At 38.8% G+C, this 25,230-nt stretch overlaps 1 protein-coding gene across 2 annotated transcripts in view; it reads right to left on the reverse strand.

The window, feature by feature from the left end:
- Window positions 1-5,254: 5,254 nt before the first annotated feature.
- Window positions 5,255-25,230, reverse strand: part of CHFR (checkpoint with forkhead and ring finger domains) — a 30,534-nt gene continuing 10,558 nt past the window's right edge. For both annotated transcript variants that reach the window (XM_054006461.1, XM_054006462.1), the window contains exons 5-18: window positions 23,554-23,613; window positions 23,165-23,377; window positions 21,626-21,799; window positions 20,483-20,639; window positions 19,155-19,309; window positions 18,269-18,431; window positions 17,197-17,339; window positions 16,033-16,152; window positions 15,470-15,553; window positions 14,721-14,791; window positions 12,696-12,783; window positions 12,398-12,505; window positions 10,728-10,800; window positions 5,255-8,024 (exon numbers count right to left, since the gene is read on the reverse strand). In XM_054006461.1, coding sequence (XP_053862436.1) covers window positions 7,982-8,024; window positions 10,728-10,800; window positions 12,398-12,505; window positions 12,696-12,783; window positions 14,721-14,791; window positions 15,470-15,553; window positions 16,033-16,152; window positions 17,197-17,339; window positions 18,269-18,431; window positions 19,155-19,309; window positions 20,483-20,639; window positions 21,626-21,799; window positions 23,165-23,377; window positions 23,554-23,613 — 1,652 coding nt within the window. In that variant the 3' untranslated portion in view covers window positions 5,255-7,981. The remainder of the gene's footprint in view (window positions 8,025-10,727; window positions 10,801-12,397; window positions 12,506-12,695; window positions 12,784-14,720; window positions 14,792-15,469; window positions 15,554-16,032; window positions 16,153-17,196; window positions 17,340-18,268; window positions 18,432-19,154; window positions 19,310-20,482; window positions 20,640-21,625; window positions 21,800-23,164; window positions 23,378-23,553; window positions 23,614-25,230) is intronic.

Here is a 25,230-nt window from a genome sequence, read left to right on the forward strand (position 1 = left end):
CTGAACTGAATGACTTGTGCTCCACTGAGTAACTGGGAACTACTATACTGCCTCAGACAGAGGGAATATGGCTAGAAGTGGGAGCTGAACAAATTCAGACTAGAAATAGGGCATACTTTGGACAGTGAGAGCACTTAACCATTGGGACAGTTTATCAAGAGTCATGGTGGATTTTCCATCTCTGGCAATTTTTTAAGCAAGACTGGATGTTTTTACTAAAAATAATGATCTCAGAATTATTTTGGGGAAGTTCTATGGCCTGTGTGATACAGGAGGTCAGACTAGATGATCACAATGGTCCCTTCTGACCTTGGAATCTATGAATATCTATGCTAGTATCATGTCTTCAACAGGACCAGAGCCTGTAGAGAAATCAGCAAGAACTATTATGATGAATCATACTTGCATAATGTGCTCATCACAGAAGCTTTTCCCCAGCCCCCTTGAGTTAATGCCCTGATGCAAGAGGATTTATATCCTTACATCTTGTTTATCCAATTACATTACTTAAGATGAGGTTATTGCCCACATTCTCCACACTGACTTCCTGTCCTAGCTATCCTTGTAGCCAAAGAGTAGACAGTCTGCCTTCTCCTAAGCCTTTCACCACAGCTAGCAAAGAGGGAAAGTGTCACACTTGCATCTTGCTGTATAAAATATACCCCTCATGTTTATTGAGAGCATGTGCTACCTCCATAATACCTCCTACAATGGTACACAGCCAGGGGCAGCTCCAGGCACCAGCACACCAAGCGCGTGCTTGGGGCGGCAAGCCGCGGGGGGCGGCCTGCCAGTCACCATGAGGGCGACAGTCAGGCGGCCTTCGACGGCATGCCTGCGGGAGGTCCGCCAGTCCCGCGGTTTCGGCGGCAATTCGGCGGCGGGTACACCAAAGGCGGGGGACCGGTGGACCTCCCACAGGCATGCCGCCAAATCTGTGTTAGCAGCAGACCTCCCGCAGGCATGCCGCCAAAGCCTACCTGACTGCCGTGCTTGGGGTGGCAAAATACATAGAGCCACCCCTGTACACAGCCACTAACCGCCTGGGAACAGACTAGGGTGGGATGCAGGGCAGGTCTCCAGCATGGACAGTATACATACTAGACTTTCCCTTTCTTGAAGATTGTGATACAAGTTTAAATATATATTTATTTTCAGACTAGCTGTAGCTGCTGCTGCAAACTTTAGAATTGCCAGACACCCTATTACAGTGGGATATAGAAAAAAAAAGCTAGAATAGGAAACAGTTCCACAATATACAGATTCTTATATTAAACTTGGTTTCAAAAGAATGGCTGCATCTTTGCTTTCCTACTAAAAACCAAACCCACTGTTATTGGACTGTAGGATTTCCCTCAGGCAACATTCCCACATGTTTCTGTTGAAAAACTATTTGAACATCACAGGGGTAGCACTTAACTAGAAAAGTATGCATGTTGCTGGTGGAGGAAAGTTGTATAGTGTTCTCCGCTGTACCTATGAACGAGGATTAGTAAAAGACAAAAGTCTACATGGAACACAGACTGAAGAGTTTGTGTACGATATACATAACTTGGCCCTTCCTCTTACCAACTCTAAAAAAAATTAGTCTTTGACAGCTCACTTAGACAGATGTTACTCCACTTTGTAAATGAGGAAACCGAGGCACAGCAAGGACAAGGAAGTGGCAGAGGCGGGCTAAAACAAAGGTGCCTGCCCCAAAAACTAGCTTCCAGATCCTTATGGTAGATTACCTCTGACATAGCTACAGCTAGCCTATTCTAAAAGCATACATGTCTGCTTTGCAAAGCTGCCTGTTCTATTCATATTCTTATGCTGCACCCATCAGCATGGTATCTGAAAGTGTATCAGACTAGACACAAAACACCAGAAGCATCCAAACTCTCACTCAGCTGAGCAAACTAACAGCATACAGCGCAGCTAGGCAAGACAGAAAAAAAAAAAAGAGAAAATTAATGCACTTTTAAAAGAAATTCTTACAAAAGCATTATTAAAGTCCTATATTTTAAAAAAAGGCCAGGGTTCAAAAACGCACTCAACTATTGTATTTAAACCTGTCCCGTCACCCATTTTACTTTTAAAACAAGCTCATCAGTTTGCAGTTGTAATTAATGTTCTTATTTATATAGAACTCTTCTTAGGTACAGTAGGTTAAAAGCTGCTAACAGGAAGAGGGAAGTAATTTAACAATTATGTGGAAAAAAGTATCAAGAGATTATGAATCTAAAACCTTGAAAAGCACAATAGAACCTCAGTTCCGAACACCTCAGGAATGGAGAATCTTCATAACTCTGAAATGTTCATAACTCTGAACAAAACATTATGGTTGTGCTTTCAAAAGTTTACAACTGAACATTGACTTAATACAGCTTTGAAACTTTACTATGCAGAAGAAAAATGTTGCTTTTAACCATCTTAATTTAAATGAAACAAGCACCGAAAGTTTCCTTACTTTGTCAATCCCTGCCCCCTTGTTTTTAGTAGTTTTCATTTAACACAGTACTGAACTGCATTTCCTTTTTGGGGGGGGTCTCTGCTGCTACCTGATTGTGTGCTTCCGGTTCAAAATGAGGTGTGTGGTTGACTGGTCAGTTCATAACACTGATTTCATAACTTGGGGATTCTACTGTAGTGTGTAAAACTGGATATGAAAGCCTTTCTATATTTCACTTCATATTTGATTAGAAATATCTTTGGGCTGTGTTATAGCTATAGTGTCTGTATCAGAAACGCAGTAAGATGGTAGTTCATGAGACTGAGGTATTCCGTCCACCTTTCCCCCTCACCCACAATGTTAGCTAATTGGTAGTAACAGGATTTCAAAAGAAGGCATGGGCCCAGTTTTGCTCATTGGTAGTAAGAGCAAGCTAGCATCAGTTCTTTGAAGCGACCCTACCACCATATAGCAGAACCAGGTTGCAGGGCACTGGTTTTCTTCAGAAGCAATCAACTACTCATAGGTAGCTAAAATGGCAAGGAGAAGTTTAAGGGAATTAAACACCAAGCAGGGTCAAATATGCGGTTATTGGTGTACTAAAACTTGAAGATTTAGATTTGTGTTTTAAACAAGCATTTAATACTTATATCCACTACAGTTAGTATGTAGAATTTTTAATACAGGGAGCTGGTTGGGCAGGAAGATGCAGTCAGTTTGTTAGCAGAAACCTACTTTCCTTTCAGTCATTTTATAAAATCCAGTCAATTAACCAATGTTAATTTTGTTGCTTATATTTGCTTCCTCCCCCCCACCCCAGGTAGAAAAACAGTTTGCAGCAAGATGGTTGTCTGGCCTGATCTCACTTATCAAAACATTTGAAATATTCTAATAAATTCACACAGTTTGTTAAAAAGCTAGAATGAATTGTCTGGATAAAATGTAAACAATTAAAGGGGAGAGAAAGGTGACGAGACCCAAGCCAATGGAGTCACTTAACCCATCCAAGCAGTTGTAACATCAACATTGAAAGGAATAGCTGACTGGGAGATTAAAATTTCAAAAAACATTCATGGCCTTTCTGGAAATGTATGATGTTAAATCTCGTATGGCACCCTTAGAAAATGAATTACAAAAAATGCTATAGCAACTAATGAGCTTAGGGATGAAATTACCTCATTGAAAGTCAGAGCAGCCAACCATAAAAAAAAAAAAAACATGATCTGAAATATAGATTTAGAAACAATCTTTGCATATTAGGCATTGCCAAAGGAAATAACTTAGTTAGTTTTCTTCAGAAGCTGGTCCCTGACATTGTAATTGGGGCCTCTGTTCCCAAACTTGATACAGAAAGACTGTCAGACAAAAAAGGCGGGAAAATAACTCAGGCAAAAAAAGTGGGGAAACTACCCAGACACATGCTCTGAACTGCTGAAATACAACGATACTGAAAGCAGGGAATAAGCAAACAGTCCTTGTGCTGCATATTCCCCCCCTCCCCCCCTCAAGAGGACAGACAGCATGAAGTAACACCTCTTTCCAGAAAAGTTTTGTCAGGAAGCATAAATAAAAGATTTGATTGTGGTTTGGTGGTGATCCTCTTCTCACAGAGCGAACTCCTCCAATTCCCACTTCAAAAAGAAAAAAAATTCAAAAGGACTAGTTTAAGCCATCTAAACTAAAGCCTCCATTTAAAAGTTGAAAACTACTGCACTAACAGTTACAGTGTGTGTTTTTACTAGTATAGCCATCTCACTATTTATTACTCATAGCCAAAGACAACCTCATTGACTTTAAGGGGAGCACGATCTCACCTTAGGTGTAAATTACTGAGGCCTAGATGGCTCAGAGAACTGTAATGGAAGCTACCCACTCACTGACTGAAGTCCAGCCCACAGTAAGGATGACCAAGAGTAACAATGACTGCAAGTGCTTCGTGGACAGATGTGAACACTGTAAAACCTAAAATTTAATGCTGCTCTTTTCTTTCACTCCACTTCACAAGCTACTCCCTCCACAATGGATAAGCAGTAAAGCACAGCTGCTTGCATGATGCTACAGCTGTTCAAGTGACAGGACTTCACTCTGGAAAGACCAAAAATTGACTGCTTCCTTTTAAATTGTGTTAGATACAAGACAGTCTATGCTAAAATAAAGTACACAGTACTTAAACCCACCAATGCTGGTAGAACATCCAAAGCAGTTACAGGTCTGAATGTCTACAAGTCCCTTGTTCTTACAGCTCACAGAGCAGGATTATACTTTCACTTTATATTGCTTAAAGTTTGGGTTTTAATGTTTTTTCAATTTAGTTTGAAGACTGACTGACAGCTGGCTTAAAAAACAGCAGTAAGGATTAGCTACAACATTAAAGGATTTCAATTTCCATCTTAGTGTGAGAACTGTAAGAATTCAGAAATCTTAAGATCCTAACTCATAAAAACTTGAAACTATAACAAGTTTGACTGGCTTTACTATTTTCACCAAATAGTCAAATGAAGTCTGGTATGAATAAAAGTTTTTCCAAGTTGGTAAGTATGCAACTTTCTACAGCAGACTTAACTTCTCCATCTGTAGTAGCCATTCAGAATCTTTACATGTGTACATATAAACTAGACTATCTATACTGGCTTCTAATACTGCAATATTCATTTTCTGTAGCCTGCTGTTAAACCTTATTCTAATACGGTCAGCAGTTTTAGAAAGACAGTGATCACAGCAATACAACTGAACATTAGAAGGTGATGTGTACAATATCATCTATGCACAGTTTGTGGTGAGGAGAGATTGAACAGCACAGATTAAATGGAAACAGACAGCTTCAGTGGGTAATTTTTTTAATAACTTTTTAATCCAGGAAATCACAAAAAGAATTGGAAGAACTGCATTCCACCTTCTTTATAAAAGAACCTTCTCACAGAAGGAGACTGTATCTTATTCACCACTACATTAAACCCTATCATAATCACCCTTGTTTTCACAACATCTATTCTACAAGGTTCCATGCTCAGCTCCCAAATGTCTCTTATAAAGAGGGTGGGGGTATGCTTTAGACAGGTTAAAAATATGGTGCACCTTTACAGTATTTAAACAATTACACCAAGTATAGTTTATACAGTTATCACATTATCTAAATATCACCTGGCAACCATACATTTTAAAAGGACTAATGTATAAGAGTATGTAATACCCATGACAGATGCTCTTAGTTACTTAAGAGCATATAAAGATCAGGATTTATTCACCCTCCCCATTTGCAAGTTAATCTCTCAGCTCTTCCAAGTACAATATAATCACAAAAAACTTCTCATTCCATTGCACTACTTCAACCCCCTATGCATAGAAAGGCATATTTATTCTCTATTGGGGAGGGGGGAAGAGAGGGGTACATAAAAGGTATATAAGGAACCTCTACTATACAGGTAGTTTGGATGTCAAGTACTTGAGAATGTTGTAGATTTTTAACATGTCACATAATATGTCACATATGTCCCAACAGCTTGTGCAGGTGCAAGAGAAGTTGTACATAGGGTTGTAGACGTTATTCTTACTCCACAAAAATTCAGCACATTTGGGACTTGAACATTAGCATAGTGACAAGCCTATGCTAAAAGCCAATGTGGGGCATGGAAAGTACTGAGTGAGAACGCAAATCACATTTCTACATGTAATGTGCAAAGGCTCTCTTTCCACAAATACATGCAATTTGCTTACATGCACAGCCAGAGTTGAAATTGAGACCAAACAGCTGGGAATGGCTGTCCTGAGAAGATATAGTAACCATTAAAAAAATCAATCTTTCTAAACATAAAATATGAATACAGATGCAACAGAACATTGTTAGTAATAATAAAAGGTAGACAGAAAGTTTTGTTAACAAGTTTCAAGTATTATTCCAGATCTGATTTCAACCCTACTCACAGGAGGAAATGCCCAGAGATTAGGAAGAGAAGTCCACACCCAAGTGTACTTTTAACAGCATTATGGATATTACCAACAGACCCATCACTGCTGCAGCTACTTTTAAAATTAAAATATGAACAGAAATCCATTATTTTTAATTAGCATTTATATTAACATGTGCAGTATTGTATTTTTTTAATTAATTGACTAACAGATACAATGTGCTACATCATCCTGTTTGGCTATAACACATAGCATAGAGTGGTTTTTTTTATGTTGACGTATAAATCTTGCTTGCAAAAGAAGGCATACGTAAAACATGATATATACAGAGGTAACTTTGTACTCTTTCTGCCCATTCTACTTTGCTCTCCTGGGTATGATACTTATGAAAAGCTGGTCCAAGTCAAGCATGTGAATGTTAGTTGACAGATGACTAGGAAATATTTATGACTACATCACATTTTTATGATGCTCAGGAAATGTTCTGAACATAATTAAGCAAAAAACAGATGAGTGAAAAATTAAGTCTACATACTCAACGTTAGAGACACCAGTGTTCCCCTTAAAATCTCTCCCACATCAAAAGAATTTCTCCATATTGCTAAAGTTCATCTGTGGTGGACCTTTTCATAGGTAACATTTGTTCTTTCTTGTAAATCTGTTATATTCTGTAGAACTGGCAGCTTTTCTATGCTTTTACCGATGTGCACACGTTAGAGCACAGCTGCAAGATAAAAACTACATGCCTAGCTAACGTACGACATCACACCAAAAAATAAATTTAAAAAATTGCACCAACTTGTCTTACTGTCTGCTCTATGTCAATAATGGTTTAGTTTGATATAAAATTGCTAAACAGTTATTAAAAGCAGAAGCTTATTCATAAGCAATTACTATCCCAAATTTGAGTCTGATTTGTAAATGTTTGTGCAACTGTTTGAGTTATTTAATTCTAATGGTAAAAAAACATCAATATTACTAAACTAAAAAAAAAATGTTTTCCTTTATAGCGTTCCTGCAAAGCACTGTTCTGATTTGGAGCTGTAAGCTGAAGCTGTTGTTTGTTTAATGAATAGGGAAAAAAAATTAATAAAAAACCATTCTGATGGAATGTATACCAGATCACCGTACTGTTTTGTGAAAGTGAACTTTAATAGATTTCCATCCTAACTGCAATGCTAATGACAAGATAGCAGTGGACAAGTCTGAACATGTGCTGAGTTTCCTCCTTTGATATTAAGTTACCGGTACAGAGCATTTCCATTTTAATTTAAAGGTTTCTCTTATTTTCAGACACATTTAGTGCAAATACACTCCTTACTGATTATTGTTAGGACCTCCAATGTATGGCTGCTATTACTTGATTTAAGTATAGTGAAATAGTAACACTGTAATAATGAGGATGGAATGCAATGCTTGTCAGATTTTCTTTCAAAAGGTTCTCGCTTACTCATATATAAACTGTTAAACTCTACAAATTAAAAAGGTCACACCAGAGTACCTGATGAAAAAGTTATTAACTCCCTGCTGTGAGGGAATAATGAAAATCCCCTGAAAACATTTCCTATGTGATCAGTATTTCGGGCTTTCATCCCCTCTCTAAAGACTACAAATATTCAGACAGCTTCAATTTCAGAAAGTTCAGTTCTTGAAACGTGTTTGTTCACAAATGTGATTGAATTTCCTGAAATAAAAACAAAAAAGTTTAAAATTGCTCTCAGAAGTACACCACCATGAAAGAGTCAAACCTGCTTTAGGATATTTTAAAGTCAAACAAAAGTTTAAAGCAGCACATATACATGTTAATGCTATCAGAACCTGAAGACAATGAGGCCTGTTATTTTAGGTTGACTCCTATCCTCCATAAAGTTTTTCATAATGGAATTCTCAGTATTTCTACTACCCAACAACTGTTAATTACATTATGTACTCTGAAAACCTGTTAACTGTATTCCTCTCTACCACTGCATACTATAAATCTAGGAGTCAATTAAGACAGGACACATAAGCAGAAGTAATCTTGCCCTGACAGACACTGGTAATTTTCAGCAGTCAGCATTAGGAGTCTCACTGGGAACTGAAGTTATTAGACAACCTTCAGGACATATTAACCTGGCTAAATAATAAATTTCAACATAAACATTCTTTGATTTCTGAGATCCAAGATGAGTTTGGAATCTCTTTCTGGAAATAAAGGAGAATGGAAAACTTTCCCACTTTAGGGAGGAAGGCTGCATCTTCCCAAGTGACTTGGGTTCCATGGAAGTGACATACTGATCATCCTGGATTAGACAGGTAACACAGAATTCTATAAATGTACTACTTTCTTACTGTCAAGTATTTGTCTGTTCTTGTGTTCTCCCTGATGGGTTCAGTGCCCCAACATGTATTTAAGGCACAAGTTGAGAGTTGAGCGTGTAGATGTTTGCAGGAGATGAGTAGAAGGCCTGAGGCTCTCAGCCCTCTTATTTAATAAGAATCTGGTCTCAAACCCACACCAGTTAGCAGACTAGCTCTGCCTCATGCAGAAGGTGTGTGGTGTGTAAGAGTGGTGTGTCAGGACTGTTTTGTTTCATGGGTTTCTGGAACTAGAAGCTTGTCCAAAGTTCTATGTACAGCTAACGCTTGAAGAAAGAGCACTGAATTATCACTAAAGCTTCCTTCAATTCCTATTCCAGAGGGATACAAAAAACCCAACTTCAATCTGAATAGGAAAGTCTGGCAGTTGTTTTGACACTGAATCAGCTCCCAAGTGCATCAAAATGCCCCCTAGCAACAACAATGCAGCCCAGTGCTACAGATAACTCTCGCAGATGTACATCAAAGCACCTAAACTAAATCTATAAGAAAGAGAAAGAAAATTAGTTTGTGGAGTTTATTCTGCAAAATCTTTACCCTTGGAAGAGATTGGCAGATGAATATTTTTTAATATCTTTCTAATGATCTGGCTGTATAAGCTGCACAGATGGATGATTTTCAGACCACAGTAGTCTGAATTAAAGGAAAATTATGATAACTGCATAGTCTTCTCAGAGAATTAGGTAGATAGAGCAGGATCTTCCGCTCATTAAAGCAATCTCTCAATAGAGGGAAAGTGACAGCTCCTCTTTAGGCACTGAGAACATGGATCATTATTCATAAAGTGAGGAACAGTATTTCTGCCTACCCTCAGCCTGCTTAATGGAGTCAATCAATTCTGAGCTAAGCAAGCTGTTAAGTCCTTTAACTTTTGGCCAAATTTAGGCTTGGAGTGAGTGCAACTCCTTTGAATAGAGTGGAGCTACACTAGTTTACGCTAGGTCTGAATCCAGCCCTTTGTGGGGAAAACAGATCTTTTTAATTCTATAGATAGGCATTTCTAACTTCTAGTTAGTTCTCGTGCATGATCACGTACCTTGAGAAGCCGGAGACTGTCCTCCGCTAACTAACTGACTGGAGTCTCTTTTTCTAACAAAAGAAGATACGACCAAGAAATTCCCACCCAGCTGCCTAGTGTTTAAAGGAATCAAACCCTTCTTTTTAAATATATCACACATGCAGTCTTATGCAAATCACCCACTGGCAGCTGCATAGGTCTGTCTTTCACACGTGGATTTGGAGTCTATACTCCCTAGAATTGTTATACACTTGAAAAGCGAAGGATCCTCCTCCTGTCTTCAAGCTTAGTTCTTTATTTTCACCAGGAGCCCAAGCTGAACTAATCCAGGGAATGAAACTCTTGGAACCACTCTGGCGACAAAGAATGGCAGGCCACATCAGACTCCTAAAGCTACAGGTTCTCAACCGGTTTCGAACAGGGAAATGTCAGATAACCACTTTCAACAAGAGTAATCTTGTCCTCAGATGCATCCCAGTATCCTTGGAATCCCATGGCACTTCAAAATAGGGACCAGAATAGGGTTTATGTAGTGCATCTGAGGAGAGCCCAGGCACAAAGAACTTAGAAAGTCTGATTCAGTGGTAAGTGATGACTAGGCTTGGGAAGTCAGGATCAAAAGTGTGCCAAACTTGGCTATTTCATATCACAGGTGCTTGTGTGACCTGTTTCCTTTGTTTCTACATGGATGGAACTCTAACTTCGAGTTTCAGGTTTGTACAAAATCTCTACATATCATGTGGTTTCTACCTGGAACCATAAATCAGAGCAGGCTCACTTGAAACTGGACCAACAGATGTTCCATGGTCCATGAACCTAGGAATAAATTTCAATTCTGGAAGAGAAACCAGAAAAATCATGCAGTTTTGGTTTGTGCTGCAAAAATAGTTTCTCAGAGTTCTAGACAGGACCCACCACTTGAGAACTACTCCATTAAGCCTGATTTTTTTTTTAATATAGTTTTAAGTTCAATCTTAAAAAGAAAAACAAAACAAAAAACCACCAACTCACATAGCATGGTGTGCTTTAACCTGAGTCCGGCAATTGCGCCCCCAGTAACAATCAGGACGTGATGTGACAGTCACTATAAAATAAACCACCATAATATCACATTTATTGCATAAAGTAATGAATAAAGATGTAGCAGATGACAAAAGTCAATGTAGCTGAAATACATTAGGATCCACTGCAGTAAATGGCTTTGCTTAGGTGTTGCTGGGGTCAGAAAAGACCTCTTGCAAGAAACTGCTTTAAGTAATATCAGTTTCCTGTCATTTTTACAAAATACATATTGAAGCACAGAAAAACCCATCATGCATTGGGGGCAAACATGGACCAGCCCTCTGCATAATGACTTGATCCTGCACCATTGAAGCCACTTGGAGTTTTGCCACTGACTTCAGTGGAAACAGGATCGGGCCTTAAATACATAAGACATCATGCACCAGTTACAGTTTAGATATACGTCAAAACAGAATATGTAGTGATTATTTTTGTTTCTGTAGTTTTGCCACAGCTATAATGAATGTATAGCTGAGCAGTCAAACATGCCTCCCTAAGCAGATAAAATGTTACTTATAAAAATTAAACATACTAGGCTGGCCCGTCTGCCCCATGCTGTGTTGAAACTCGCAACATACTTAGCGGATAATTGAGTGGAGAAGCTGTTGCTAACAACAAGGACTGTTTGGAAAAAAAAGAGTTGCAGTGCATAACTGAGTTAAAAGTAGACTCATAGACTCATAGACTTTAAGGTCAGAAGGGACCATTATGATCATCTGGTCTGACCCCCTGCATGCTGCAGGCCACAAAACCCTTCCCTGGACTCTGCCGTTGAAGTCCCCAATCCTGTGTTTTAGTGACTTCAATCGGCAGAGACCCTCCTGCTAGTGATCCCTGCCCCATGCTGCGGAGGAAGGCGAAAAACCTCCAGAGGCTCAGCCAATCTACCCTGAAGGAAAATTCCTTCCCGACCCCAAATATGGCGATCAGTAAGACCCCGAGCATGTAGGCAAGAGTCTCCAGCCTGACCCCTGTTGGCCATTATACTATTTACGTACCATTGAGTGGTTAGATTAATGGAAGGGCTCATCTGCCCCCAACAGACTGTGGACACATTGGAATTGAAGGAGATACAATTGCCCCTACTATCTTATAATGAAGCTCTATACTGCTCAGCAGTTTTAGAATGCAGGTTGGAAGGAACTCTTGTAACCAACTAATAACATGAGCCAATATAGTCAGATATCATTCAGAAAATATCAGCACCTGATTTGCATTTAAATGTGCAAAGAATTTATGATAGCTAAATTATAGTCAACAGCGAGTTGTTCTTATATATTATGCTTTAATTCTGAAGTATTTTAGTATGCCCTTTAGTCCTCATAAATATTAAATTTTTTTTAAAGTAACAAGCCATATTGGAGGCGAAGAATCCCCAATGAAGGTTTTGGCACTAGCCGCTCTTTGAACTGGTAACACACAAGCTTTATAACAACTCGTGAGTAAGGCAACCAATGTAAGACCTCACTCCTGCAAAGGGAACCACTGACTGCCTGCAACAGGACTACACCTAGGTGAAAGGACCTGCCTGGGAGGATCCATTTAACTGAAAGAGGTTTGACCCTGAGTTCCCAGGCCTGCACAGTCACGGACCAAATTAATTTTTCCCCATTCCTCACCTGGCAATTCAGCAGCAGGAATATTCTGCCTATACTGGTAGGCGAGCTCTCGGAAGCTGCGGAGGCCACAACAATAACAAAGCACTGTGTTCCCAGTAATTCTGTAATCTGGAGAACAAGCCAGTTTGTACACAGCATTAACTTAAGTCTCATTTAATCTAACGTCTCAAAAAAATGCAGTGACCGCTCTGAGCATGTACACAGACAGCTTAGGAAAGCAGGATAGGTTTAGCACAATCCACTATTACTTATTGAAATGCATGCCACTCAAAATAAACATAAGAATGAAGAGACTTACCTGACAGCATAAAAACTTCTCTTTGAAGAGCTAAGAGACTTTCATTTAACATGTTTTTCCATGTAAAACCCCTGAATGCCAGGTAATCCTGAAACATGGAATTTAAAAATGTGTATTTAGAAGAGGCTAAGAGATATCAATGTAACAAAAATGTAAGTCTAAATAGGTTTTCAAAATGCATTTCATTGTATATTTTTAATCCAAATTATTGATATTTCTTTAACCCGACTACCAACATTACCATTGTCAGATCACCGATACTTATAGTCAATACTCTATGTTCACCATGACCCTTCTCCTGCAAAGACTAATGTAGGTATTTAGCTTTAAGCATTCAAGTAGTCCCACTGCAAGTAAGCGTGTGTGTAAGACTTCACAGGATTGAAGCTTAATCATGCTAGGCAAGGTCCTGGTCCATTAGAGTCAATGGCAAAATTTCCATTGACTTCAGCAGGGCCAGGATTTTACCCAGTGTCCTTAGCTAAAGACAACATGGATCATGGTCAGGTACATAATATTTGGCATATACTTTAAGTTAAAATTAACTTGAGTGGAGGAAAAAATTGTAATAAGCGTAATTTTCTTTGCAGATTTTTTTCCATTATTAAGCTTTTGGACATTACACTTTTTATAGACCTTAGGAACCGGTTTTCTTAGCAAGTCATCATTGATATGTATAAAGCTGTAACACCGGTTTGCTAGATGCATCTGAATTCCAGAAGGTGTCTTTCAGTCATTTAATTTCAACGTGATTTCTCTGGTGTTTAATCATTGCTACACCTGCGCCAGAAGTGCAAGTTGGAGAAATAAATCTCCACGATTATGGAAAAGTAATTTTTCAGCTTGTTTTGGGGAGAAAGAGCAGGGGGAGGGGAGTGCTCAGGATAGCTTGGAGGGAATTCTAGTTCAAATCGTTACACTTCCTCTGGTACAGAAATTGAAATGGCTAAAAGATGACCCAGAAATAAATACAATACTTCCGGCTGGCCATTTGCTCAATGAGGTAAGTTTTACACTTGGTCGGCTCTGCTGAAAGCTGAAGAACTATTTAGTTTGCCTTTCAGAGACCCACTGTTGGCACACCTAAAACTGCCAACCAGGACACAGCCCTATTGTAAAGATCACCACATGCAACATTGCTAGTGAACACCTTTCCCCCACCCTTACAGAAAGGATGTTTAGTAACATCAGTTTAGTGCTGGTGCAGAGCAGATGATACCACAGTGAGACACTGAGCCAAAATCCATCATCCAGGAACTGAGTACACTTTAGGCTTAACAGACCACAATATAAAATCCCTATGTGTATGTGTGTGTACAGGTATGTATACATAAACACACACTGGATAGTAATTACACTCTACTGGATGAACACTCTGTCTAAATCCTTAAATATGTATTTATACACAATCTAAGCATGTAGATTATTTCATGCCACTGGCCTGCTGGGTGACTTTGGGAAAGCCACTTCATCTTACTATTCCCATTTTACAGATGGGGAAACTATCACACTACATCAGAGCAAGGTATTATTATATACAGTAGAAGCCTGACTCATTAACAGCTCAGAGCAGTTACTGTCCATTGTGTCTTCTCCTGCACTCTTCTCAAAGAGATGTACCAACATGAAAGACTGAACACATTCTTGATGTCTTTATTCAGTCTTCTAAACTCACTCTGTCTTTGAAAAGAATATTTGCCTGAGTAAGAGTTAATGGATTAGGCTAATGGTGTTAAAATGACGCTGAGTTTGGGAGTGAGGATGGAGTGATTAAATGTAAAACAAAATATAACTCATGGAATTTGAGATAAAGATAATGTTAGTTGTGCCTAGACACTACCTGCATCTCCAGATAGTGAATGAACAAACATCACTCAATTGCTGCTGGACCTACCCACAATGGGATGGAAAAAAGGAGAAGAGTGTCTCCTTCTGGATTTCTTGCTTTAAACACCTGGTATGTCACAGTCTCAGTGTTGCATGTTCTCATGCTCATATCCAACATATAGTGATTTTTAAACATACCTTTAGAATATCCGACTCATAATGATTGTTGTTTAGGATTCCATCTAAACACTTGTCACCAAGATTTATTTCTGTTAAGAAGAGGAGAAATTATCTTTGTTTTGCAATTTCTAAATAAGTTTTTCTTATTCTCTAACAAAGATGGACTTTTATGAACACAGTATATGAGTTTATGCAAACACATATTGAAGCATATCATGTAACATCCCAACTTTAGGAACTGATCCAAGATTAGGTACTAAGCAGTCCACAGGAGCCACTGTTGCTCAGTACCAATTAACAATACAATAACCCATTAATTGTGACTTCTACTACCAATTTTAAAGGTATAGTCTAAAAGTTTTTGAAGTGGGTAAGTGTCTTCTCTAACATCTTAAGATCTGGCTCTCAATGTTCTTATGTTGATTTGTATGTTTTTCTCCTTAGTCTGAAATGTTGCAAGATTCTCTTTAATACCCAAGGTGCTATTTATAGTCACAAAAGTAATTTGATCGCTTGATCTGATAGGACGTCAGTGTTAAAGCATGTCAAAGCTAAGGATTATACATTTAAAGGGTTACATGTATTTGGAACATGACAACATAGATTCCCCTCTCTTTTTCTGTGCCATGACTGTGATTGAGCTAAAGCCTAATTTGAACTACAACATTACATTTACATTAGAAAATTAAGCTTGGTAAAATCCAAGTAACCGAGACACTATTGTATGCAAAGTAATTATAGCTGATACAGTGATTCTCCTGCCATACCACAGAATGGTGCCAAGCAGCCAAAACATGCCATCCGAGTGCAGCCCCAGTACAAGTGACAGAACGGCTGTAGACAAACTGTGCCTGTGAACACAAAGAAAAGCCACAATCAACCCAAGGCAGTCACCACTGTCTGGGTATTTTGGTCTTACAAAGCAGCATAACAACCCAAAGCTCATAGGGCTTTACACAAAACACTGCTCCGCTGTACAACTAACCTGACATAAATGGTGGCTATATGAGAAATGTTACAATACAAAAAAAAAAAAAAAAAAAAACAGTCAGCTAATGCATTTTGCTGTATCACTATGACAAAGATATACAAGTCTTTCCATCCACACTATTGTTGAAAAATGCTAATATATTTCAAAACAATTTGCATTAATTGTGCTTAGAGTAGAGATATAGGAGAACAACCTCCCTCTCTTAATTAAACCCCACAGAAGCAGGAAAACCCTCTCTTGTAACAGCACATGATCTGCTATAGTTAGAATGTCTTTCAAATAGACCTAGGATGAGCAATCAGAATTACATTTGTTTTTAGGATAATAAAGTTTACTCACATTGCTGAGGGGCAATATTGGGATTCTGTTCACGCTCTGCTCTTCGGTCTGGCATTGGTTGAAAACAGCACGTGCATATTACATGACTTCCTTGAGAAGGACAAACATACTCCTGGACAGCTAGATTGAAAAAAATAAACCCCCAAAGAATTATATAATATGGAATCACAGTACCAATGAGTGTTAGACACACACATCAGCATCCAAAGAGCAGAGGAACTTGATACTTAAGCAATATCACTAAAGTTTTTAGAAGGCTATAAGAAAAATAGGGAAATTGGCATTAAGGCTTCTAAACAATATACCTTTTTACACTATTAAACTACAAGACTTTTATTTAATACAGGGAAATAGCTTAAGAAAGTAAAAGAACCAATTGCTCCTAAACAGTGTATTTTGGGCAATACAGCTGTAAGTTTTCTCCTAGTTTTCTGCTTGTACATTTCTCTCTCATCACACATATACATGCAGACTCTAGAGTTGACAAGTCAAAGCCAATGAATGATTTTTTCAATCCGCTTTGAAACAGCAGGAGAAAAAGCTTGAAAACCTTTTGATACCACTTTGATTTTGATGAAACCTTCACAATTTTATCCACCACCAGCAAAATCAAGACTGTCAACCCACAAGATGAAGAATGGAGAACAATTATTTCAGATGACCCTCATCAGTTGATGTTCTACAACTTATTCCCCTCCCTGGGAAATCCAACTAAACCCTAGTAGTTAGTGGATTATTTATTACCCCGAGTAGAGTCATCTACACTCACCCTGTAAGCACTACAAATCCTGTAAGCTTTTGAACCTACACCACTGATAACTCCAATATGGAGTGTTGTAAATCTGCTTTTGTAGTAAGGGTTTGACTTTTGCTGAAATTCACACAGACACAGATTATTCTATACTCCCACAAGGGTGACAGAAAATGGTTCGACTCAGCTATAATGTATAGCTATTTAAAGACAGAGCACATAGTATTTGTTAAATAAATAGGAAAGGCTTGACTTATCCCCCAGTAACCCAGGAAAGTCATCTTCACATCTCAAGACTCTAGGGAAGATGCTGACTTTCACAACACCCCAAGAACGTGTCCTTTCCTCATAAGTGACATGTGTTTCTTAGTGTCCCAGTACCATGTTAACAACAAGCTTTTCATCACACTGACTTGCAGGAAAGTTAGCAGACGTTGATGGTGCATCTCCCAATGCTTGCAATCCTCCTGCTTCCCCCTCTTGGCCTGGGCAAGGAAGTGGCGGAATGGAGTGTCGCCGATATCCTGGGCACTGTCTGCACACTATATAAGGCTGACTGAAAGGAAAGACACAATCAGGTTATTGGATTTTATATGTATAGTTTCCAGAGTGGATTCAACTAGCTATTTGTTTCTGGTTTTATGAAGTGTTAGCCTAAGCCCAGTAGATAAAATCTGGATATGGAAGCTTACGAGTTCAGCAACACAGATCACGTGAAACTAAGTATTGAACTCCTAGTTCCTTTCAAAGTAGAAAGGGTAAAATAAAAAGACACAATTATTTCAGAAGCATTTAAAGTTTTTTAGTTCCAGAAGTGAGAGCAAGTAGCCCTAGATGATTGTTATTTACACTGAGCCCACAAGTGAGCTGACGCTTTCCAAGACCTACAAATGACACAATGCTTGCCTTGGCTTCCAGTCCAAGAAGCCGTAGGATGGGAGGAAAAGGAGGACAAAAAGTTACAACAGTATGTGGTGATTTAGGGCCAGATCCACCATTCTGTTCCACTCCATCCCCTTGGCACCAGAAACTTGGCTTAGCCAACCAGCTGGAAATCCTCCTCATATCTGGGAATCCTTCAGGAAAGCACTCGCTGCTCAACTTCACCCACTACTGGACCTCTGGTGGAGAGGGAATGCCCGGGGCAGAAGGCAGCATGGCTGGAGCTGTTCACTGATGATCTTGGGCTACTTTAGCTTGTGCCATGACCTGGATCAGCTCCCTGCTGCCTTTATAAATAGCACTTTACCTATCGGTTTTGAGATTATTATAGAGGTTCCAAAACTGAACTTGAAAACAAAAATTAAATCAAAACCGAATCCGGACAATGATCATGAAAACATACTGCCAGGGCTTCAAAATGAAGGACGCAATAAAGATTAAACCCCAGTTTTGCAAATGGCTGCAGATAACAACACAGTACTCTAGCCTGGTTTGAGACTGCCAGCACTCAGACCCAAACAAAAGCTAAGCCAATGCACATACCTGATATCTGAGGATTCACTATCTACATCCGACAGTTCCAGCAGATCCTCAGAACTTCCTTCTTCATCTGAAAATGACCTTCGCACCTTAGGCTGCAGCATGTCTTGAGTGATTTTGTTTCTGGCATCCATACTACGTACATCCTCTTCATTGCGACACTTATCTGCAAAAGAAACACAAATATGAACATGAAGAAAGAGATAGCTGTAAATCATCAAATCGACTACTCCAGAGCAAAATCATCTCCATCACCTTGCAAGTTTTTAAACCATGTACATAGTATTTATGAATATGTGACTACAGTATTTGTAGCTATGCAATACATCCTAGAATGTTCACGTAGCTGACATTTTATAAAGTCACAAGCACAAGACTGAAGCCTGGAATTCGTAATTCTAGTTCCAGCTCTGCCAATGGCAGTGTATGACCTTGGATAAGTCAGTTAGGATGAAATTTTCAGGAGTGGGTGCTTAAAGTTAAACAATTAAATCCAAATTTGAGCATCTTAGTGGTTTGTTTTTTCAGAAGTATCGAACTTCAGGAAGCCTCATCTCTCAATGCCTCTCTTTGACAATACCTCCCTCCCTCTCATAATGAATTTAGCTTCACATTTGTTAAGTGCCTTCAGGTCTAGTATTATAAAAAGGTTCCTGTAATAAATTGCTTCCAATTCTCAAGTATTTGAATATTACACTTTATTCTGACATACTAACTGGCTGTTGGTTCTTTTTCTCTTATGGCAACATGAGAGCAACAGGCAAAATAGTAGGAAAGGCACAGAAGGTTTGATGGGTAAAGATCTTTTTCTCTGTTTATACACCTATTTCACACTTAATATCTGAAACATGCTGTATATGTAAGTATATTAAATACACTTCCAACTTGCCTGGATGTTGGATTAGATAGGCTTCAACCAAGTTATTCAGTATATGGTTCTTACAGATACGTTCAACTGGACAACGGCAAGTTGGACAGAGAGAAGACCGTTCCATCCACCCTGAGTAGCAGGCAGCACAGAAGGTGTGCATGCAGGGCTGCAAGCTGGAAACACAAACAGGTTTACATCAGAAGGACAATGAGAAATCTCAAGACTCAAAACAGGCCTTTTACATAAGCTTTAAATACAAAAGTATTTAAAAAGCATGGTCCTTTGATATCTGTTTAGATAATCAAGAAATATCAAATAACTTTATGTAATGATTTGTATGGAAGTCTGTTTTTCCACAGTGAAGATCTGTTTCACAAGAGGCCAGGACTACACAGGAGATTTGAATTGGTGACCACATTTCCATTACCAATCAGCTGACAGATGTTTAGCAGTCTATTGGATATTAGTGGATAATCTCAGGATTTACTAGATTGTAGAAAGCATATCTACAATATAAAGTAACTCACATTCACAATTAGCGTCATATTATTGTAAGTCTTGTCAGAGACCAAGGATTTAATATAGACTGGAGCTGGAATCACTCTACTCTCTTCATCCACACTTCCCGGACTGCTGTGCTATTAATCTAGCACCTTTGATTACTGAAGGACACTGCTTCATTTTTTAAATTAACTTTAATAATTGTTCAATTACTTATAATCCCCTATCATTTTGAGCCTTTTCCAAATATATACTTGAGGCAAAGATGCTCACCTTTCCCATATCGAGATGGGAAAGCATCCATTAAAAACCACACACTTCAACTCGCATCTCATGTTCAGTTTGATCTGCTTTTCTGGCTAAGCTACCTGATACACTCCACTTCACTTCACTTCGGCTGGATAGTAGTTTTCCCATCATAAAATGGTAATGTTGATTAAAGAAGAGTCAAAGCCTTGTTTAACCGGCCACTGGCCAAGTGAACTAGAATTCATCATGAGATTTGCTATACCAGATTGACTCAATGGTCCATTAAATCCTGTATCATGCCTCTGACTGTGGTCTATGCCCAAGGCTTTGTAGGATGGTGAACACTTCTACCATTTAAGCTTCTTTGAAAGTCCCAGCCTAAAGCAGCTAGCAAATTGTTCAATACTGTACGGTGGGGGAAGTGTACATGTTGAAATCCTGGTATATACACTGCATAAAAAGAGAAAATCTTACCAACTCTCAAGAGAAACTAATAGTTTACAAAAGACAAACCTCCACTACCCCAAACAGCAGTTATTGCATTCTTTGTATTAAGTCCCATGTAATTACAGAAGCTTCTTTTTAACTATAAGTACCTGACACAGTCATGCAGCAATTCCTGGCAGATAATGCAAGTGAGTGTTTCTTCCATTTTGTCTGGTTTCACATTTGTTGTTTTTGCACCTTCAGATCCAGCTTTAATTATACATTGATTTGGAGCAGTCATCTGAAGGTATGGACTAGCATTCTCATCTGCAGAGAAGATATATCTCAGTGTTATAACAATCGATTACATTGACCATGGATGTCAGAGCCTGCCTATTTAATGTTACTCAATTAAGCCAAAAAGCTAAGCATTATGATTCATATCTGCTTCCATCACTAGTGTTGTCACAAAGCTGATGTCCTTGCTTTGCAGACGGATCTCTGCACAGTCTTACAGCCACAGCCATTATTTTCACTGAGCCAGCAACAGAATACCAGGAAGCCTGGAGAAGGTCTGAAATCAGCAGTATTTGGTCCCTTTAAGTCAGCGGTTCTCAAACTTTTGTACTGGTGACCCCTTTCACATAGCAAGCCTCTGAGTGCGACCTCCCCACCCCAATAAAATTAAAAAACACTTTATATATTTAACACCATTATAAATGCTGGCTGCAAAGTGGGGTTTGGGATGGAGGCTGACACTTCGTGACCCCCTGAGGGGTCCCGACCCCCAGTTTGAGAACCCCTGCTTTAAGTCATACTTTGCGAAAAGTAAACATATTTGCCCTCATGTAATAGAAGCCCGAGGGCACGTGTTTTTAAAAACCAGATTGCAATACCTATATTATATCTATATAGATATATATTATTCAGAACACAATAAGGTTTTATATACCATTTAAACAAATCCTTTAAAGCCCTTCTAGGTTATAGGAGTGCATTTTGGACTCATTTCACTTCAGCAGAGAAAAAAGTAATAATAGTCTTAAACTTTCATAAGATATAGTTAGAGTCTTGGATTCTAATCTAGACTGAACCCACTGAACTGCCTACTGAGCCCTGGTAAGTCATTTCAGATCCCTGTGTTTCACTTAACCCAAATGGAATTCTGTGAAAAATTAACAAGCCACCCATGTACGTAATTGGAAGCTTCTGATTCCATTACAGAGTGAGTGTCAGTCTTCTTTCAAATCATTTTAACAAAAGATTAAATAGAAGACTACATCTTATGTCACATAATACTGTAATATACTAGCCTCCTTTTATTTTCTTCTTTGCAGGCTCCAAGTCCTCCTCCTCTTCCCTTTGAGGCTCTGATGTAGAACTTTCATTTTTTTCTTTATCAATGATATTTGAAGTGACAGTGGAAGTTTCACTATTTGCATACAGCTGTCCTTGTTCTTCATGTGATGCTCCAGGACACCTAGGTTCTAGAGTGGGGAAAGCAGGCACAGGAATGAAAACAGAGGACTGTGATCCTGTAAAATGAAAGCAGAGATTATTAACAGATGTGTACAAAGAGGGAACACTGAAGAAAAGCTATATTTCCCCGGACACATGCCCATCCCAATTCAAAGATCATTTGAATGAGAAAAGGCCATGTCAAACAACAAGTGTGCTGGCATGGTTTGCACGATTATATGGTATATCATCTGTCCTAGTTTTCCTAATATACCTGATTATTTGGAGAATCTGTAAAGAAACTGGTACAGAATCTGTAAACACTCCCCATCTAAATAGAAGTGCTTATAATTCATTCATAAAAAATATGCTCCAGGCCAGTACTTAGTAATAAAGATTCAGTCTTGGAGTGATTTTATTCTCTCTCTCTCTCTCACATGCGCACACACACTCAGCCCCCCCCTCCTTCCACATATGCAGCCTACCACAGAAGTGGTTGAAGAGTCTGGAGCACAAATACTACGCAGAGTACATCAAGGCTAAGGCACATTTTGAACAATACTTAGGAAGGAGCCAGTATGGGCAGGCAGGGCCAGATTTGCGATCGGATGTTGCAGTATTTGAAGCGTTTAAGCAATCTGGGGATGGAGTAAGGTCATGAAACAGGATGCAGTATAGGTGCACAAAAGATTGAGGGTACGTTGAAGGTCAGGAGGCAGCCTGCCGTGATCATGTAATTTGGTAAATTGGAACGACAGCATGAGTGGATTTTCACTTGGTTAAACTGGGTGGCAGGTGGGTAGCTGGAAAGAATCCCCAGAGGAACTGGGGATCACTGCTGGGAACATCATTTACATCTTCTAAATAATTGTCTTTTGTCCTATTTGTCAGATTAAATGATCAATGTGGTCCCTTCTAACCTTAAAAATCTCTGAATGGGAGAAAGTGGACTGGTGAATGGCAGCAGCAACAGTGAGGATTAGAATGCATGCAAATATTCAGTTGTAGTTAGCTTTGTGATGTGATCTGTATAGTTTCAATAAGTTTACATGCCAGCTTGGTGAGGGGAAAAAAATCCCCAACAGCTGCATCTAAGTTCCATGGTGAAGGCTGCAAAATTAAAACACTTAATGATTGAAATGCATCATCTGTGTCCTTGAATACACACAATTCTCACAATTGCCTCTCTGAGCCACTAGGACTAAGCCTATGATTTTCTTATGGAACAAGTTATTAAATTAACTACCGATCAGGTGCTTTGACTTGAACTTTTGCAGGGATTTTGATCATTATCATTTTATCCTCTACAGTAAGAGATTCATTTCTTAGGATTCAACAGAAGAGTCATAATTTCTGAGGCACCAAGCTTACAAACACTGCACACAATACCTTACCAGATGTTGAAGGATTATCCTGCTCAGCAGATGCCCGCTCGATAAGAGAGGTAGAAGAAGCATTAAAGAGGTTAGATGTAGAAGTAGATGGCTGTGGTTCCTCATAGCAAGACTGAGTGGCTGGCAGTGATGAGGTAATTTGGGTTCCATCATCACTTCTTCCTATATGTGAGGTATCTTTGGTCAGATGGCAAGTATTTTCTACATTAGCTTCTGTAACAGAAAAGGGAGTGGAAAGAATATCTCTCTGATAGGCAACCTCAAAAGGTCATGGCTTCAACAGAGTCAATTAACAGGATTTGAAGGAATCAAGCTCTCTTAAAACAGCTACAATTAGTCACAACCACTCATCTCCCTTTCTTTAGTCTTGAACTAATAGTTTTACTTACCTACTGGTTCTTGTGTTACATCTTGTTTTGCATTGAAGGATTCATAGAGATAAGCAACATCTGAAAGGAGAGAAAATGGCAGAAATTTTATTATAAAAGTGTTTTTATTTCTCTCCCTCTTACTCTCACCAACTCCTACCCACAGGTGGCTGCTTCTCATACGTTTCCTACAATGGAGAGGGCAAACAGGAGATTTCTGTTATAGCCAACGTTAATGCTGCTACTTAGGAGGTAATTAGGAACAGAACAGCTAGATCTATTCTTCTCAGACCAAGCCGAATGGCTGTGTGTGAAATTTAGCTTGTGCCAACCATAGAAATTGAGGCTTAAACACTTCCTAACTATAAATTCTGCTGTGTCAAGATAAGCTGTGACTACTCTTACTAATACAACTGTACTGAATGTTCTCTGCAGAAGGCTGAGAGGTGAGCTCTAACTGTTCATAAGTTCAATTTTTTATATAATTTTCCTTAGAGTTTATTGTAAAAAAGTTTAAAGTTAACAATCAAATTCCATACAACAGTTTAAGCCACTACCCAAATGCTATTCACCGACTAATCCAAAACCTACTTATGAAGCAAATCAGAGCAAATTCTTTTCTTCCCCAGCCTATGGGAACCCTCCAGCTTCCTGACAGAACTCCACAGATCCCATTGTGTCTCCTTGCTTTTTATCCTCAACCATTTAGGTCCTTCCAACACCCTCTACATTTGCACTGTGATCAATCTTACTAGCAAAGAACTATGCAGGATTCTTTTTAGACTGTTTCAGAATTGCTTAAATAAGACAACTATACGTGCCAAAGCTAAGCTCACTCTCAGTCCTTCAAGGCACAGGGGATGAAAAAAAATCAGGACTCAGAACATTAACTGAATGATAGGTACTAAGGCACTAAGCAGCCCTGTTCAAATACATTTTAACTAAAAAAAATTAATACCTCAGAACATCTCAATCTATCGTGGAACAACGGGATAAATGAATTCCTCAACTAGTATTGACTGCTACAGTGAAATCCCCAAAAGAGGATCAACAAAAGAGATAGTGGATATAAAGATACAGATTTAGAGTGTGTGCACATGTGTCATTGCTTTCCTGTAAAACTGACATCACAAATTGATAAATCCAGATTCTAAAAACTGATGGTGAGGTTACAAAAGGGAATTCAGGTTCCAACAGTTACATGCATCTAAAATAAACTGTGGACAAACAGCTTATAAATTTTCCTGTCGTGGCATAGTTGCAAACATAAATTCTAAGACATTTAGACTTTCTTACACTTTAGACAAATCTGAGGCACCAAATTCATCAGGGGCTTCAGTTTTATCTGGGGTTTTAATACCACACTCATCACAGTGGTATTTATCTCTTCATAATAATTCCTGATCATATGACAGTGTAATAACTCATTACACTCCCAATCTGCTCACTATAAAATTTCATTTCAGAGATTTACATTCCTGTTTTGGACGTAGTAGCTAAAATGTAGTATTTAAAATACCTATACCTTTAATCTATTATAAAGGAAACTTCAGAAAACTGAACATTTTTTTACTGAAGTAACAAATGCTAAATACTTTATAACTAATTTCATGGCACTGGGTTGGACCCAGGAGATCCGGCTTCTATTTCTGGCTCTGCTAATGACATACTGCATGACCTTTAGCTTGTCTCGCCACC

Source organism: Malaclemys terrapin, chromosome 16 (assembly GCF_027887155.1).
Source record: "Malaclemys terrapin pileata isolate rMalTer1 chromosome 16, rMalTer1.hap1, whole genome shotgun sequence".
In the NCBI taxonomy this organism is placed as follows: domain Eukaryota; kingdom Metazoa; phylum Chordata; order Testudines; family Emydidae; genus Malaclemys; species Malaclemys terrapin.